Source organism: Propithecus coquereli, unplaced genomic scaffold, assembly GCF_000956105.1.
Source record: "Propithecus coquereli isolate 6110/MARCELLA unplaced genomic scaffold, Pcoq_1.0 Scaffold344, whole genome shotgun sequence".
NCBI lineage: Eukaryota > Metazoa > Chordata > Mammalia > Primates > Indriidae > Propithecus > Propithecus coquereli.
This window is the reverse complement of record NW_012149108.1, coordinates 1299581-1316390: the sequence shown is the minus strand read 5'-3', so window position 1 is coordinate 1316390 and position 16810 is coordinate 1299581. Positions and strand designations below refer to the sequence as shown.

Sequence of the window (16810 nt, the reverse complement as noted above, 5' to 3'; positions counted from 1 at the left end):
GAGCTGGTGTGACCACTTGGTGGGGATGAGACCGAGGAGTGTTCCAGTATATGATGGGGTATGAGTCAGCTGACCTTTGATGCTTTCAGTCCTAACCCTACGTTTTCTGACTCTAAGATGCCACCCTTTGTAAAGGGGAATCATCGGCTGGTAAATGGCTTTGTGGGGAAGTAAGGACGCAGACCAAGGAATCTAGAAAACAGCCATCATAGTGCTTCCTGTTGATGGAGGGCCTCTGTGTCCCAGGTCCTGCAGGCACACAGCCCTTGGAGGGGTCAGGCAGCTCTGGGGGGAGCTCTCCCAACTCGGCAGCTTGCGATCAGAGAAGCAGTGCCCACAAAGCAGCCGCCCACCCCTTGATACCTGGCCTCTGACAAGCCCTCTAACAGAAGGGCAAGATGGCTCCTGTAGACAGCGGCGCCATCTGTCACCTGCCTGCCAGCCGCTGATTAGGGATGTCCCCACAGCCAGGCTGGGCAAGCAGCCACACTCCACCGTGTCCCCAGGAAAGCCCTTTCCCTGTCCCAACAGTGCTCTTTCTGTGCGGGGCACGCATCAAGAAGCAGCTGTACAAGCACTTCTCCCAGGGGCCCAGGCCAGGTGCTAACTCGGTTCATCAGAAGAATTAATACCATTTTTTAAAAAGTGAAAGAATAGAACATTTATACCAATTAGAATAAAGGATGACCTACATGGAAAGCGATGTAGATTATAACTAAAAGCTTGAGCCTTGAGGTGGCACAGACCCTGTTTTGAACCCTGGCTCTGCCACTGTCTTGCAAGGAACTTAACCTCTCTCAGTCCTGGCTTCTTTGTCTATAAAAGGGGGATGGCGTAGGCTGTGGTGAGAATTAAACCAGGTAATGCATGTAAAGACTTTGCCCTTAGCCACCATTATCAGAACCACTATCTCGCTGTTTTAAAAGGCAAGGGATTCCCCCAAAGTGACAGGGCCAGAGAGACCTGCTCTGGGGGCTACAACACAAAGCTCAGACCCAGAAGCTAGATCTGCCCAATTCTAGGCCCGGTGCATTGTGTGAACTTGGTGTCACTTTGCCACTCTGAGCCTCAGTTTCCAAATCTGTGCAGTGAGGATAACAATGCCTCCTTCTCTGGTTTGCACTCAGCCAGACACAGTACTTGGCGTAAGAATAGGTGCCACCACCACCCAGCCTCCCACCCCCTGTTTAAAACAAAGGACTTACAAGACCCAACTTTGAAGGACAAAGGAAAGGAAAATTCATGATGATTTTATATATACACACAGACACTACCCAGGACTTATATTTTGTGGAACACATTTTAGCTCTGAAATATTTATGGGCTTTTTTTGACACACAAAGAACTAAAAATATCACCCTGTGCTTATGTTAAGGAAAACTTATAAAACTTTGGTCCAGTAGGAATTCAGTCAATTTCCTGGCTCCTTTCTGGCTGTGTCTGAGGTTGCGAGGCAACCTGGGGTGATAACAGCCCCCATTTCCCTGCGGGTTCTGGCCAGGGCAGAGGTTCTTGGCAGTGCTGTGCTGTCTGAGGAGGTCTCCCTGCCCGTGCTCCGGGCCCCTGCCCCTTCATAAATATCGCTGGAGCCTGCGTGAAGGGCCCTGGTTTGTTTGAGTTTCTCCCCAGACACCAAAAGCTTTGTTTCCCACATCTCTCCCCGAACCACACACCCTTGCCGCTCTTCCAGGCCAGCTCCAGCCCCACCAAGTCCCCCAGGCATCCGGGCCCCCAAAACCAGCTGGAGGGCATGCCCCCTCCGAGGGTCTCCCAGGACAGGCTCTCTCTGCCACATGCATTTTGCATTTTACCGTTCACTTATATTATTGTTTATGGAAATGACTTTATTTCTTGTACCAGGCTACTCCTCGTGTCTCAAGATTATCTCCAGCCTCTGACAAGCCCTCAAAGAGAAGGGCAAGACGGCTCTTACACATCTTTCCCTCCCTGAAGTCTGAACTCCAGGAATAACTGGGCTTCTGTCTCTTCCGGGTCCACTCATCCATGCTGCGACCTAAAATGGTGTTTTAGGTCAGACTGTATATTGGTGCCCCGTTCATAATCCTGTTTAAACAGAATAGAAAATATCAGATTCAGCCCTTGCAGTAAGGTCAAGCCTAGCTTTGTGAAATTTTTTAGTTAGAAATTTGTAGATGTATGTGCGTCCTACATTGTGATATAAGTGTATTTTTACCGTAGGTCAGAGAAATGTGAAAGCCACAAATCTAGATATCTTTTCTCTACTTACTTCAAATCCATCTGTCCTGGCTCACTTTTTACTTGACATTCTTTGGTCTTGGTTTAGATGTTACTGTGTCTGGGGAGTGATCGCTTATTGTTTCTGCACCTTTGGCCCACCTTGTCCTGGGCTCCGGCCCCCTGTGCTGTCCTTCCCTGCCTCTCTCCCTGTCTGGCTTCATTGTACGGAGCTCCTAGAAGTCAGAAACGTGTGTCTTGTCCTCTGATGCTTCAGACAAGGTGTGGCACAGCAGGGTAGGAGAGGTGCTGGGGAGGAGGGGAGGAAGGGAAGCTATGATACCTACCTGCATCTTCTTCAGCACTGAGGACAGAAAATGGACGTAGCAAGTATTTAACAAATGAATTAGCCTACAGTACTAGGTGCTTGATACCTTTCTTGAGGTTTAAACATTTTCTTCTGGTTCAAATCCAGACCCTGACACTTGGAAGCCATGTGATCTAGGGCAAATCACTTAATCTCTTTGGGCTTGTTATCTGATTGGTAAAATAAGAGTAAATAAGACAAAATAGAAAGCAAGTTGCATAGCTGTGTAGGGATTAGAAATAACATACACAGAACCCAGCACATGAGGAGGCGTCCGACTCGCAGCAGCTATTTTTCTGTTACAGGCTCTTCCTGTGTGCAGGGATCCCCTGATCACCAGCACCACCAGGTGTCTGACACGCACACCCCTGCTCACTCCTTCCACATCCATCCAAGCCCAGCTCCACATTAAGGAAACAAAAACAAAACAAACAGAAACCACGAGACTCCTGAGTTCAGGTCCCAGCCTGTCTTTTACTGGCTGCATGAACTTGATCAGCCAGCTGGGTTGGAAACTTAGAGAAGAGTTTCAGGAAGCAGTGCCACCTCAGGCAGGCTGGCGCCCCGGTCCTTGCTGGGGTCTCAGCGGCATCCTTCCGACGTGGGGGCCACATGCTCCTTGTCCTGGTTGTTAACTTCAGCTGGAGCCACAGTTGGAGCCTCCACGTTTAGCCCGAGGCCGGCAATGACTGAGCTGCAAGTTCTGTCCTTCGGATGCTCCTTGAGCTTCCTAGAACATACTCGCCTGCTTAATTCAGTCTGTTTAAAGTAGTTACATAATTTGTTGTTTACAAATAACAACATAATAATGACAATGACAATGACATTGATAGTAATAATTTTCCGATCCCTTATACCTATTTAGTACGTTACTGTTTACAAAGTATCTCACAAACCCAGCCTCTTGAGGTAGGGCACTTGCCCCGGGCCACACAGCTAGCAGGTGGCCAGAGCAGGAGTGACCCTGGAGCTCATTCTGTCACTGTCACGGCAGAGGGTTACGGGAAGGAAGCTTTGGAGTTGGACACATCCAGCTCTTGATTCTCTTCCTGTGTGATTTTAAGCAAGTTATTTAACTTCTCCAAACCTTAGGTTCTTCATCAGAAAAATAGGACCAAGTCACAGAGGTAGGAAAGGTGAGAACTAAATGAAATCATCTAACTAAAGTGCTCGATCCATGCCTGGCCTGCGGTAAACCCTGAGTAAGTGGTGGCTGTGCTATTACTAGTTTGATGATGATGATGATGATTGCTGAAAATCAACCTGCTAGTAGGGGTGAAGTTGTATCATCAGTCAGGATCCTGACAAACAGAATTCACCCCAAATGTTTTAGATGAGCAGACTGTCGCAAAGAGACAGAGGTGTTGTAGGCTCAGGGAGCCACCCATGAGGGTGAGACACCCAGGGTCTAGCAGCAGCAGGAAACAAGCACACGATGGACAGGGACAGGTGAGGGCAGGGATGGGTGAGGGCAGGGAAGGATGTTAGCAGAACCCACTATGGGGGCACGTGGTGGGACATGGAGTGGACAGAGGACGACACAGCAGGGACAGGGCAGGGCGGCCACACTCTGACCTCTCACCTCCCACCCTCCTGTCCCCCATCTCCTGGTGCCTCCATAAGTAAGCCCACCAAATAACGTATGCGGAGACCAGCAACATCACAGAGTGCAGGATGTCTGAGAAATGGCAGGCGGCTCTGTGGGACTGCAATAGAGGGTGTAGCCTGGGGGAAGCAGGATGTTCTGCAGCAGTGACAAGAAGTAAAGTTAGGGGCGGTCAGGTCTTGAGAAGCCCTGGCTGTCATGTGCATGGGTTTTATGGGCAGTGGGGAACCCAGAGGTTGGCGGGTAAGGAGGGAGCAAACACTTTTAAGCATGGACATGTGCCCCGTGCTTCTGACCCGTGGACTGGGGTTGCAGGGTCCGAGGTGGGCCCCTCCCCAGCATTCTTCCCATCCTCCTGCCAGGGGCTCGAGGTCGCTGCTCTGGAGACCCTTGCTCCAAGGGGAGCGTTTCTCCACTGTCACTCCGCTTCCAGCCCAGCCTCTTCTTTCTTGCTCTGCTAAATGCCAACGTGAGTGTGAACCGTGACTGACCTCCCATCTGTTCAAAGAAAGTAAATATTTACCAAATCACAATAATATATTAAGCTTAAGTTTAAAAAAAAAATTAAAAGGAAATGAAAACCAGGCAAATGCTCTCCCTGCCTCTGCTTTGTGACAGGGAAGCTATGAGTTTGGTGACTGTGTTCTTAATAATTTGTAGTCACTGAGCCTTCACCTTGAAGCCAGTGTCTTCACTCAACAGGCAAACACTGATATGAAGAAGTGGTCACCCACCAATGTAACAGCCTAAAATGTTTCTGAGCCTTATTAACACATGCTTCTGAGGGGATGTTCCTTTTTCAGTTATAACTGACACCTAGCTGGAGCCTTCTAAATTGTGCCTTTTAAAAGAGAAAATGTGTTTTTATTTTCTGATGATAATAGCTAACATATATTGAGAACTTGTTATGTACCAGAGACCATATGTACCAGGGGCATATATTAACTCATTTAATCCTCAGAACAACCCTGAGGAGTTTTACAGATGAGGAAACTGAAGCACAGAGAGGTTAAGTAACTTGCCCAAGGTCACACAGCTGCTCAGTGGGGGACACATACTTTAAGCCCAGGGTACCTTTGAAATTTAAAAAGAATACATCTAAGCAATGCCTCTAATTCAGTCTTAGATTTACTTTATACTTTACTTAATTGGTAGTGAACTACCAATATTTTATGTTACTTAAGATTGGTAAGAAAGAATAAAGTAGCCGCCAAGTAATTTTATGCATTCACTTTCATGCATCCACTCAAAAGACGTTTCGTGAGTGCTGGAAGCCAGGCGTGCCCCCTCAGGAACCGTAGTCAAGGAGAGAGGCAGACGTGAATGTGGGCCACGCAGCCAGCTGCACATGCAGTGATGGCGCCGCGTACACGAAGGCGGAGAGGCCACGGAAGTAACTTCCAGGAAAGTGCAAGGGGCTCAGCAAGATGGAAGTTGGAGGAGCCAGATCCACAAGAGCCTTCATTTCGATCAAGAAACTAGAATTGATCCTAAAGCCTCGGCAGGGCTACTGAAAGGCATAAGCAGGACGACGGCACACGACCTGGGCTGTGGCAATTCCTCTGGCACGGCCCACACAGGCAGTACCATCTGCCAGTTACATCCACGCGCCAAGTTCAACTCCCGGGTCCCCGTTCTGGCTCCACCACCCGGCAGCTGTGTAACCTTGGGCAGCATACTTAACCACACGATTTCACATCTGTAATTTGCAGATAATCATAATATCTATATCACAGGATTGGCGTGAGGATTAAAACGTTATCATGGATAATAATAGCAAAAGCACTCAGTAAGTATTAGCTCTAATAGCAGCATATTAGCTATTATTGTTAAAACTATTATTATTATGATTAGTGGCTAGTATTAATAATGGCTAACATTTATTGAGTGCATCCTCTTATTAGTATCACCATTATTATTGTCCCTCAGGGGTTGGAAGGAAAGGGCCAGAGGCAGCAGTTCCCATAAATCCTCATCTAAATTATACCAGAATGGTGCTCTGGGTCAAAAGCCAGTATTGGGTCATGATATCAATTTAGAGAGTTATAATCAGCCTTTTAAAAACTGAAAGAGAATGAGATATCAGAGTGCATTGGTCATTGTGCAATAACGTTTGTGACTCTTTTGTTTCCATTTTATACAAATAAACAAATAAACACACACATTTACATACATCGATGTGTGTATTGGGTCAAAATGTAAGATGTTTTTCTAATTACGGATTTTCAGTCAAGAAAGTTTCAAAGACCCTGGAGTCTTTGAAGTTACTGTCACCAGTCTTCCTCGTGGTCCTGCCTCTCAGATGCTCAGGGGACCAACGTCTGGCCAGCTGGTGTTGGGAGGCTGAGCATCAAGATGGAAAAGCTTGGAGCCCTGGGTTTGGGCCCCAGTAATACGATCTGATATCTGTGTATCTTAGGTCATGCCCCTTGCCCTAGCATTGATTTCCAGGGATATTTTCAGAATTGGGATCCAAAAAATGTCACTCATCCATCTCAGCTGGCTCTAGGTACAACCCTAAGGCATGGCAGTCTATCTAGTCGTGACAGCTTTGCCACTAACTCACCAGGTGGCCTTTGGCAGGAGGCCATATAGCCCTGGGTCACTGTTGCTCCATCTATAAAATGGGGATAAAAATAGTTATCTTATATGCTTCACAGTTATTATGAGGCACCAATAAAACCACAAATGTTTGAACTTTTTGAAAAATGTGGATCTTCAAGCCAAAAAGCTGCCTCTGATGTCCATGACCAAAGGCAGAACTAGCCTCAGACCAGATCTGAGCCACCAGGGTGTTTTGTTTAACCTGCCAAGTATTGAAATTTTTTAAATAAAACATATATAATGGATAACATTTTAAAATCATACATTTCACATCTAAATTTCCAGCTTGTCTTAAAAATCCACAAGACCCTCCCCGCTCACACTCCACAGTGCACACAGGCTGCACAGACAGGGAGCACCCACTGCCCTCCTCCCAGCTGCCAGGAGCTCCACCCAGACACTGAAACTCGATGCCGGCACAATTTATCTCTAACAGGACAGCAAAGAAGGGAATGTTTTGTGTACCCACTTTGCTCTGAAAAATGGAACCATGGAAAACCAGAACTGAGAAGGTTGTATGTTCCAAAAGAAATAAGAGATCTCATATATCTTTGTGGAGGATATTCTGCTTTCCTCCTGTACTGACCCCCTGGCCCTGTAGGGGGTTGTGTTTGCTACCCCAGAGCTAAAGGAAGACATTTGGAGGGAGAAAGAGGGTGTTATCACAACTAAAAAATCCTGGGTGTCAGTGTAGGGCAAAAGTGTCGAGATGGGGAAAGGAGGAGAAAGAGCGATTATGAGCTTCCCATCAGTCAGATATCCTAGCCACACCCAGATGTACGGGGCAGGTGCTGCCCAGGTGCCAACGGTGGCACTGATGAGATGGATGAGTCTGGAGGTGAGGGACATTCTCTGAGGAGCTGGAAGAATGGGAGGGAGGGGCCTCGGGGAGGCATAATGAAACAGAAAACACTCAGGCTTCAGAGCCAAACAGACCTGGGTTCCAATCCTGGCTTTGTTATTTGCTGCCTTCGTGACCTTGTTGGAGCTTCTGAACCTCAGTTTTTTCATTTAAACAAATGTTTATTAGGTGTCTACTATGCACCAGCCCTTGCTCTAGGTGCTATAGATCAGGGGTGAGCAAAACAGGTAAGGCTTCTGCTCTCAGGGAGCTTACATGCTAGTGGAAGGGAACGGGCAATAAGCAAATAATTATATAATAATCTGGTGGTGCTAAGTGCGGGTTTGTTGTTTATACCTTGGCTCATTTCCAAAAAGGGTTGGAGAGAGTAATAACATCTTGAGATGATTTAATAAGATAATATATACAAAGTGCTTACCCCAGTGCCTGAACATAGTCATTCATTTCACACATTCTCAAGGAGCCCTTAATGTATTGAGAACAACATAGGTGGATTCTTATCTAGGGGCAGTACTAAGTACCAGTGTCCTCTGGCCTGTGTTGTGAGCGTCCTTGGCACCCATGGCTGGAGGAGGCTGAGGCATCTTCAGATGCACAGGCTAAGCAGCAGAAAGAGACAGGAGTCATAATCAGCGGTCTCGGGTGCAAGTCTCCTCTGCCACATGCACGCCGGGTGGCGGTGGAGCGGGGCCCTCACCTTCCCGGCCTGAGATTCTCCGTCCCAGTGGCCGCGAGTGAGTCGAGATTCAGGATGGTTGCAAGTATTGCCTTTGCCTCCCGAGGCCGGAGCTCACCCCCTTTCTTTGCCTTTCCCGGCTCCAGATCTCTCGGCCCTGAGCGCGGCGAGGACCCGGTTCGTGGATGTGGAGGAGCGCGGGCCGGACGCCATGGACGTGAAGGAGAGGAAGCCTTACCGCTCGCTGACGCGGCGCCGCGACGCCGAGCGCCGCTACACCAGCTCGTCCGCGGACAGCGAGGAGGGCAAAGCCCCGCAGAAGTCCTACAGCTCCAGCGAGACCCTGAAGGCCTACGACCAGGACGCCCGCCTGGCCTACGGCAGCCGCGTCAAGGACATGGTGCCGCAGGAGGCCGAGGAGTTCTGCCGCGCAGGTGAGGGCGGGGCCGGGGGCGGGGCCTGGGCGCAGGTGAAAGCAGGTGAGCCAGAATGTCGACGCCGCGTCTCTGCTGTTTTGGCACCTACACCTATGAAAGTCTGCCCTGTGGTTCATTCTTAGCTCATTTCTGTTCTTGCTCACCCACTTCCCTGGCATGGTGAGGTGGTTAGGAGCTGGGCTCCAGTCCGGCTGCCTAGAGCTGAGCTAGGCTACCCTCTGAGCCTCATCCATTAGACAGGCATGAGAAGTGTCCCCACTGCGGTGAATTGCGAGGACTTTAGGGAGATGTCACATCTAAGTGATAAGCATGACAACACCAAATAAGTGCTGAGTAAATGATAGTTCTTAGTTCTGTTATTTATTCTTTCAACAGACATTTTAGCAGCCTCTTTATGTCAAGTCCTATGTGACCTTAAGAGGGAGATGCTCCTGAGGTTAGACCTGAAAACAGTCATTTGGAGGATATCCTGGCATCTGGCTCCCTCTCCTTCACTTCCTGTATACAGCAGTCACCAAAGCCTATCCGTCCTATCCCGCAATCCCTTTCAAATCCATCCCTCTTCTGCACTCCCTCTGCCAGTTTCTACTTCCAGCCACCATCATCTCTCTCTTGGAGGATTAACCACAACCACCCCCATCCACCCGGAGCTGCTCACCTGGGGCCATTCTCTGCACTGTAGCCAGAGAGAAGCTCGGGCCTGTGCCCTTAAACTGAGCTCCCTAACCCAGCATAGAGGGCTTCCCCAAATCCCTTTCTGCCTTCCTAGCCTCTGTGTCCCCTGCCTCTCCACGCCCCACCACTCATAGTCCAGCCCGCTGAACATTGTCCCCGCACCTGCCATGGTGTTTGTTTCCTACCCTGCTGCCTCAGGGATTCCTGCTTTTCTGCCCACAGAGGCGTGAGCCCTCTTGACGCCTGGTGGGTCCTGGCCAATGCCTGATTCTTCCCTGCCCTCCTCCCCACGCACAGAGTCAGCTGAACGCTGCCTAGGTGATTTATACACATTTTGACGATGTTACTTAATCCTTGCAACCACCCCAGGCTGAATCATTTGCCCCAGATCACAAAGACAAAAGGAGTTGGTCATACACAGCACCCCTACGACCTCTTCATTTCCACTGTCTCCCACAGGCCAGGACCCCCATGAAAGCTGACCTGTTAGCAGGGCTGCCTCTCAGGCATGAAACATGAGGAGTCCGTGTCCCAGCTTGTGGTTAAGGCTCGAACTCTGGCATCAGACAGATCTGGGTTTGAATTCTGGCTCTGCCATTCTTCTACCCTCAGCTTCCTCACCTCTGCAGAGGGATAGCAGTACTGAGTACGAAGAGCATGAAGACTTCAAAGACAGCTCTTGATGACAACGCCAGGCTCGAGCAGATGTTTCAGAAACACTGCCTACTATTGTCATCTCTGGGTCTCAGTGGGGCAAGAGAAAGAGTGATCTCAAAGCTTTCCTCCTGCTCTGTCCTACCCACGTGTGACAAGGCTCAGTGAACCCTGCTTGGCTTGGATGCTAACCTAGCACACGTGTCTCAGAAAAAGGAGCCCCTTGTCTTTGTAAATAGCAAATAAGAACCATTCTCATCCCATAGGCAGGCATGTGTGTAGCAGTTTACAAAATTCTCTCCCTCAAATTATCAGCCTGCATCCTCAAAAATCCTTTTAAGGATGCAGGTCATAGATTATCACCCCATTTTAAAGACAAGAACATTGAAGCTCAGGTGATCACCAGCCCAAGATTACACAGCTAGATGTTGAGTAAAGTGAGCTGTCAACCATGCCCTGTCTGCAGGAAGGCCAAAAGGACATAAAGCAAACAAACCATGAGGACGTCTCACATATGATGAAATAAATCTTCCCGACACATCAGAGGGGTGGGCTGGTTCAACAGGATTGCTGAGCCCTTGGCGTTGGCCCTCACTGTGCATTTCTCCAGCCCCGAGATGTCTTGGCTCACTCATAGCGACGGTGAGCCTGGCTGCTTAAAAGGGTCTGCAGGGCAAGCCATATGGAAATCAATGCAGTCCAGGCTGTTTATTGCAACTAAATTTGATTTTTCACTTAATGTAGCAGTCATTCTTCATAACATGTGAGTGGCCTCTCTCGAGAGGGCTGGCCCAGCAGAGCACAGATAGGGCTGGAGTGGGGCGTGTTGATCAGAGAGCCGCCAGGGCGTGTGATGTGCAGGGAGGGTGGGAAGCAGACTGAAGATTTAGGCTCTGATGCAGAGTTTTTTTTTATTAGAAAGAGGGAAAAATAGGAGGGCAGATTGGAATATGGTACATGGGAGTGATATGCAAAATGTTTAACATCTGGTCTGGCCCAGCCCCTAACCAATCAGAACGTCTGCCTGGCCACCGAGCAGAGCCCAGAGGCCCCTGCTTGCCAGGCCTGCTGACATTAACCGTTTGTTTAGTAACTGAACTGTGGGGAGATGAAAAGGGGGTGGGTAGCACAGGGGCTGGAGCCAGAGCAGAGGTTGGAAGGCACTCGATGTGGAGGAAGGCACAGAGGTGGCTTGGGCACCAGTCGTTTACCAACCAGAATGGAAGTACTTCATGACTGTAACTTCACACACGGCTGTACAGCATAAGCCAGCCGGATGGCAGGCTTGGGGCACACCTCCTCCCACTGCCACGGCCTGGCTCAGCAGCGTCCAAATGGTCTCTCCTCTCCTCTACCCTCTCCCCTTATCCATGGTCCACGGCACTGCCAGGGCGGGTGTGTTTAACTTTCTCTCTGCAGCAGGTGTGATAGGTGTTGGATACAGAGATGACCAGGACACTCAGTGAGCACTAGGGTTATTTGCTAAGAGTGAGACACCAATTATAATAGGCTGCCAACTCTACTGGCTTCCTCCCCACCCCCCAGTAGTACAGTCCTTCTCACTGTCCTTTGCGGGCGTGTCCTATTTGGACGTGGCCCTGGTTGCCAGATGCCTTTAAAGCCTGGGCCTCCACCCCTCTGTCTTCTCACTCTGTTCTCCATGTTCACTCTCCTGTGCTGCAAACCTCTCTTCCGCGCTCCCACCCAGGTATTTCACCTGCCTCTGTGCTCCCAGAACACTCTCCATGGGGCTTTCCACTTTGGCCTTTCACCTTTAATCATGTGTTTGTGGTTCCGCCACGTGACTGTGAGCTCTGTGAAGTCAGGCACCACCCCCTCCTCACTGCTGTGTCTAGTAAAGGCCCAGAGCCAGCTGGGGCTGGTTTAAATGTGGATGCTGCCTGAGCGTAAGTCCAGTTCCCAGATCATTAGTGTAATTCGGATGGGACTCTTCGTGCCTTTGTCTACTTCCTCTTCCCCAACCCTGAGACACTCCTGGGAATAATAGAAATGTGGGAGAAGCTGTCCCTAAATAGACACCGAATTAACATTCAGGAGTGACAGGGAGGCTGGTTTCCCGTTAAGGCAGCATTCACTTTGTCACTCAAATACTAATCCCTGGGTGAACTCCCCTCACCCACGTCTTTCCCAACCTCAATCCTGGGCATTGCCAAGGTTTCCTGAGCCCGCAAGAGACCTGACATTGCCTGTTCCCCACCAGGGCCCCATCGAGGGTGAGGAAGCACAGGCAGAGCCTATTTCCTTGTAAGAGGCTGACTTTTCTCTGCCGGTTACCATCGTCTTCACGCTGAGGCTCCAGGTTTTCCTGACCTGGCCAGTAAGGATCTCTGGTCCCAGGGGAGCTGGTCAGGTCTCATTGACAGGGCTTCTGCTCTGCTCGAGACTTGCTGACAAGTCCTCCCTGGAAGATGAGGCCTGAAGACCACAATCCAATTTAGCAGACATGATCCCCTTCTGAGTTCTGGATTTTGTCCTAGGCACAGGGATTTAGGAACAACCAGGACATGGTGCCTGCCCTCGTTGAGGTGATCTCCTGCAGCGGAGACAGACCCTGAAACAACTCTATTGTGCGGTATAACTGCAGCCAAGGGCCCTGGGAGGGGGCTTGCAGGAAGAAGCAATTGATTCTGCACAGGTGTAGGTACTGGGGAAGACTTCACAGAGGTCACGCCATTTGAGTTGGGCCTTAAAGGATATGGAGGATACAGGCTGGTGGAGAGGGGGCAGAAGGAGCCCAGCAGGCAGAAGCAATGGCTTGGGTAAAGGCATGGACACGGAGTACCACGACCGGTTCGAAGAACAACGGTGGATCCTAGGAAAGGGGCCGGGCTTCTGGTGGGCAGACCTTTTCTCAGCACCCTGACCAAGCTCACCTGTGTTTCCTCCCAGGAGCCAACTTCACCCTGCGGGAGCTGGGGCTAGAAGAAGTGACACCCCCTCATGGGACCCTGTACCGGACTGACATCGGCCTCCCCCACTGCGGCTACTCCATGGGGGCCGGCTCTGATGCTGACATGGAGGCTGACACCGTGCTGTCCCCTGAGCACCCCGTGCGGCTGTGGGGCCGGAGCACACGGTCAGGGCGCAGTTCCTGCCTGTCCAGCCGGGCCAACTCCAACCTCACACTCACGGACACCGAGCACGAGAACACTGAGACCGGTGAGTGGCCAGCTTGGCCTGTGCCAGGTGCCTGGGTTGCAGGGCCGGGGTTTTAATTACAGTATTGATTCTCTGCTCCGTGGTTTGGGGCTCCAGTGTGGTTGGTGAAAAATTGCTTTGTTCTCAGTGGTCAAAAGTCAGAGCCTCTTGCACAGTGACATGATGTCCCCACCCATCGGTGACATGCCAGAGATTGGGTCGCTCCTCTTTCCTTCCCGATTAGGGAGGCGGGTACGGGGCTGGGGTATTGCTTACAAGGTGCCTACGTGTGCGTGAGCAGAGGGAGCACAGGACGGTGGTAGCAGATGCCCCACAGCTGTCCTGTATCCAATCAGCGCCCCCAGTTCTACCTGAACCTGCCCGTGCCATTTCTAGCCTCTGCGTGCTCAGCAGTCTGGGCAACCTCCAGGGACGCTGTCCCACCCCAGTATCTTATGATGATCAGAGGATGGCCTCCAAACAAAAACTGTCACTTGGCGATAACTTAAAAACTTGACGTTTATCGTAGATTTTGGTCAAAGGGTACAAAGTTTCAGTTAGGAGGCATAAGTTTTCAAGGACTGTTTCACAGCATAGTAACAATGTATATTTCAAAATTACTGAAAGAGTAGATTTTAAATATTCTCAACACAAAAAAAATTATGTGAAGCGATAGGTATGTTAATTAGCTTGATTTAGTCGTTCCACAGTGTATACACGTATCAAAACATCACATCACACCCCATAAATATATAATTATTATTTAACAATTAAAAATAGAAAATGGAAAAGACAAAAAGTAAATAAATGTAAAAAATGAAAACTTGAGGCTTTGGGCCAGATTCCCCATGATCTCACGATCTCCTGTCTCCTGCTCCAGACGCCTCATCCCGCTCTCATCCCTGCAGCCCCTTCTCCCAAGGCAGAGCAGTGCTGTGGGAGACAAAGACATCTAGTTTGCACATTTCCTTTTTGCAGTGGAGGAAAGGGAGCCCAGTTTCAGAATCTTACCCCTTACTCTTGGGACCTTGTTGGCAGATGGATCTCTGAGGGGCTCTGAGTCAAATGCAGTCCTGCGTGGCGCCCCGCCGCTCAGGGGACTCTCTGTCCTGTGGCATCTCGTGCCCCGCCAGCCCCTGGGCAGCTTTGCTGAGCGGGGTCAGCACTGAGGAGAGGCCTGCTCAGAGAAGACAGAGCATAGCAGAGCCCAGGGACAGCCCCACCGCCTGGCGGATGTCTTTTGTTTCTGGGAAACCCAGGGAGGAGTGTGGCTGGCACTCCCAGCCAGACCCGGCCAAGCCGCGTGGGGAGGGCAGGCTGAGCTAGAAGAGGGAGAGTGAGCTGAGCCAGGTGCCAGCGCCCCCTGCTGGCCTCCATCTCCACACGCAGGGTCCCAGTGACTCCTGCCCAGGATCCCCTGTGGCAGGGCAGGGACCAGGTCAGAGATGAGGGCTTAGACGGGTTAGTGTCTCAAAAGGAGGCTCCAGCTGAGTTGTGCAAGACCAAGATTGATTCCCAGATTGGGGACCAGGCAGGAGACCAGGCAAGGTCAGAGTCAGGTGGGAAAATTTATCCCCTTAAAGAGTCAGGTGCAGCAGAGTTCCAAACATCCATTCTGCCACCCTTCCCAGAGGACACAGATGTTTTCCTAGGGAGCCTGGGTTCTTGTCTAGGAGTGGCAGTGGCTTGGTCACTGGCTTGGCAGTATCACCCTCCCCTCACCCCCAGCCACCTCTGAGGGGGCCATGACCTCAGCAGCTGAGGAGTCTCCCTCTCTACGTGGGAACCATCCACACTCCCTCACCTACCTTCCCACCAAGGCCCATGCTGAGCCTGCAGCCCCACCGCCCACCCTACCATGTGTGCAACCAGAGCGCCAAATCGAAGGGCAGTGCAAGGCCTGGCACGGAGGAAATGGGGCCTGTGCCACCACACCATGGGGGGCAGGGAGCCCCAGGTCCATCAGTGGCCTGGGGTGTGGCATTGAGTGAGCTGCATCCTTTCTCTGGACCTCAGTTTCCTCATCTATAAAGTAACAGTTTAAATGAAATTAGCATTTCCTATGTTATACAAATATGAATAGTTCTTAGATGGGAGAGGGAGTGTTCTGTGTTCAAATAATGTAGGAAACACTGGGTTAAACAAATTTGAACAAATATCTTTACTGCAGGACTTCTTAGAGCCTTTAAGTTGTTAATGTATATGCTAATGGATAAGTTACCAAACTTATGTGACCTCATTTACTCCCCCTGCAACCATCTGAAGAAAGTTTTATTTCCCCATTGCACAGAGTAAGTAAACTGCAGCCCAGAGAGGTTAAGAAACCTGCATGGGTCAGCCAGCAAGATGGGATTAGAACTCAGGCCTGTATGACTCTAAAATCTCTTATAGCCTGGTTATAATGAATTGCCTCTGTAGCAAAATACTTAGGTTGTTTGTTCTTCTGAAGGCTTCTTGCCATGGTGACAAATGATCATTTTCCATAAAGTCATGACAGAGTGAGGTATACACCGCCCACATTATTGGGTATTCCCTGAGAGCTGAATTACAGCTGAATTAAGCCTCTGTTGGGAGATAATGACATGTTTGACTAGCCTGAAAAGTTCAGCCTTTGCTAATGGACACAGGGAATGGCTGCCTGCTCCCCAGGCCATGTTGCCCTCTCTCTCTGATCATCCATTTCCACGCTGGCCACAGAACTCTAGGCCTCACTGTGCTCAGGGTAGACGGGCAGGCAGAGGAGGGTGGCAGGTGACTCTAACAAAGGGCCCCTGGCCTCCGCATCCCTTCCAGGGGCCTGGATTCTCCAAACACAGACACCCCACAGGTGCCGTAAGGCTCATGCACTGGCTCCCAGTTGGGGAGTTACATTAACAGCTTTGTTGTACAGTACTAGGTCTAAATAATGACAGTGATCTTAGGAATGGCTCGCTTTTATTCACGCATTAGGTTCACATTCCTTTGATTCACACTGTTATCTCCCCAACTCAGAGCTGAGGAAACCGAGGCACAGAGAGAAAAAGGGTGTGCACAGGGCCACATATCTAGTTGAGCAGGAGCCAGGCTCTATCACAGGAGTCTTGGTTCCTTTCTGGCTCTTCCATCTTTCTCTGGTCCGTCCTGTCCTTCTCTCCCTTTCATCCCCCGGCCCCAGCTCTCTCCTTTTCCTGTGATAAGAACTCAGACCTCACCATCAGAACATGTTAGCCAGCACAACATAGCATGGCCCCTTTACAGCCATAGAGGGAAGCCAGCAACCTCTTGCTATGGGCCTATCTCTGCACCTGTACCATTGCCTTTAGTCCTCATGACAACTCAGTAGCATTCCCATTTGCCATATGGGAAAACTGAGGCTCCAAACTGAGCTATGACAACTGGTAAGTCAGCAAGTTGGCAAAGTCTGGATTTGAACTCGTGTCTCTGGTGGTCTGAGTCCTCTCTATAGGCTGAGCCCTTTGCCTGTCTCCGCTGGAGTCAGCCAGAGTGTCGGACTCTCAGTTGAGGCCATCAGAAATGTGCCACTGAGTTCTCAGAGATTCTTAGCAGATAAATGCAAAATGTAAAGCATCACCCC

At 50.1% G+C, this 16810-nt stretch overlaps 1 protein-coding gene across 1 annotated transcript in view; it reads left to right on the top strand.

The window, feature by feature from the left end:
* The window catches only part of TENM4 (teneurin transmembrane protein 4), a 431524-nt gene that overhangs the window by 46792 nt on the left and 367922 nt on the right, over nt 1-16810 (top strand). The window contains exons 2-3 of the mRNA XM_012651003.1: nt 8458-8745; nt 12988-13257. Coding sequence (XP_012506457.1) covers nt 8523-8745; nt 12988-13257 — 493 coding nt within the window. The 5' untranslated portion in view covers nt 8458-8522. The remainder of the gene's footprint in view (nt 1-8457; nt 8746-12987; nt 13258-16810) is intronic.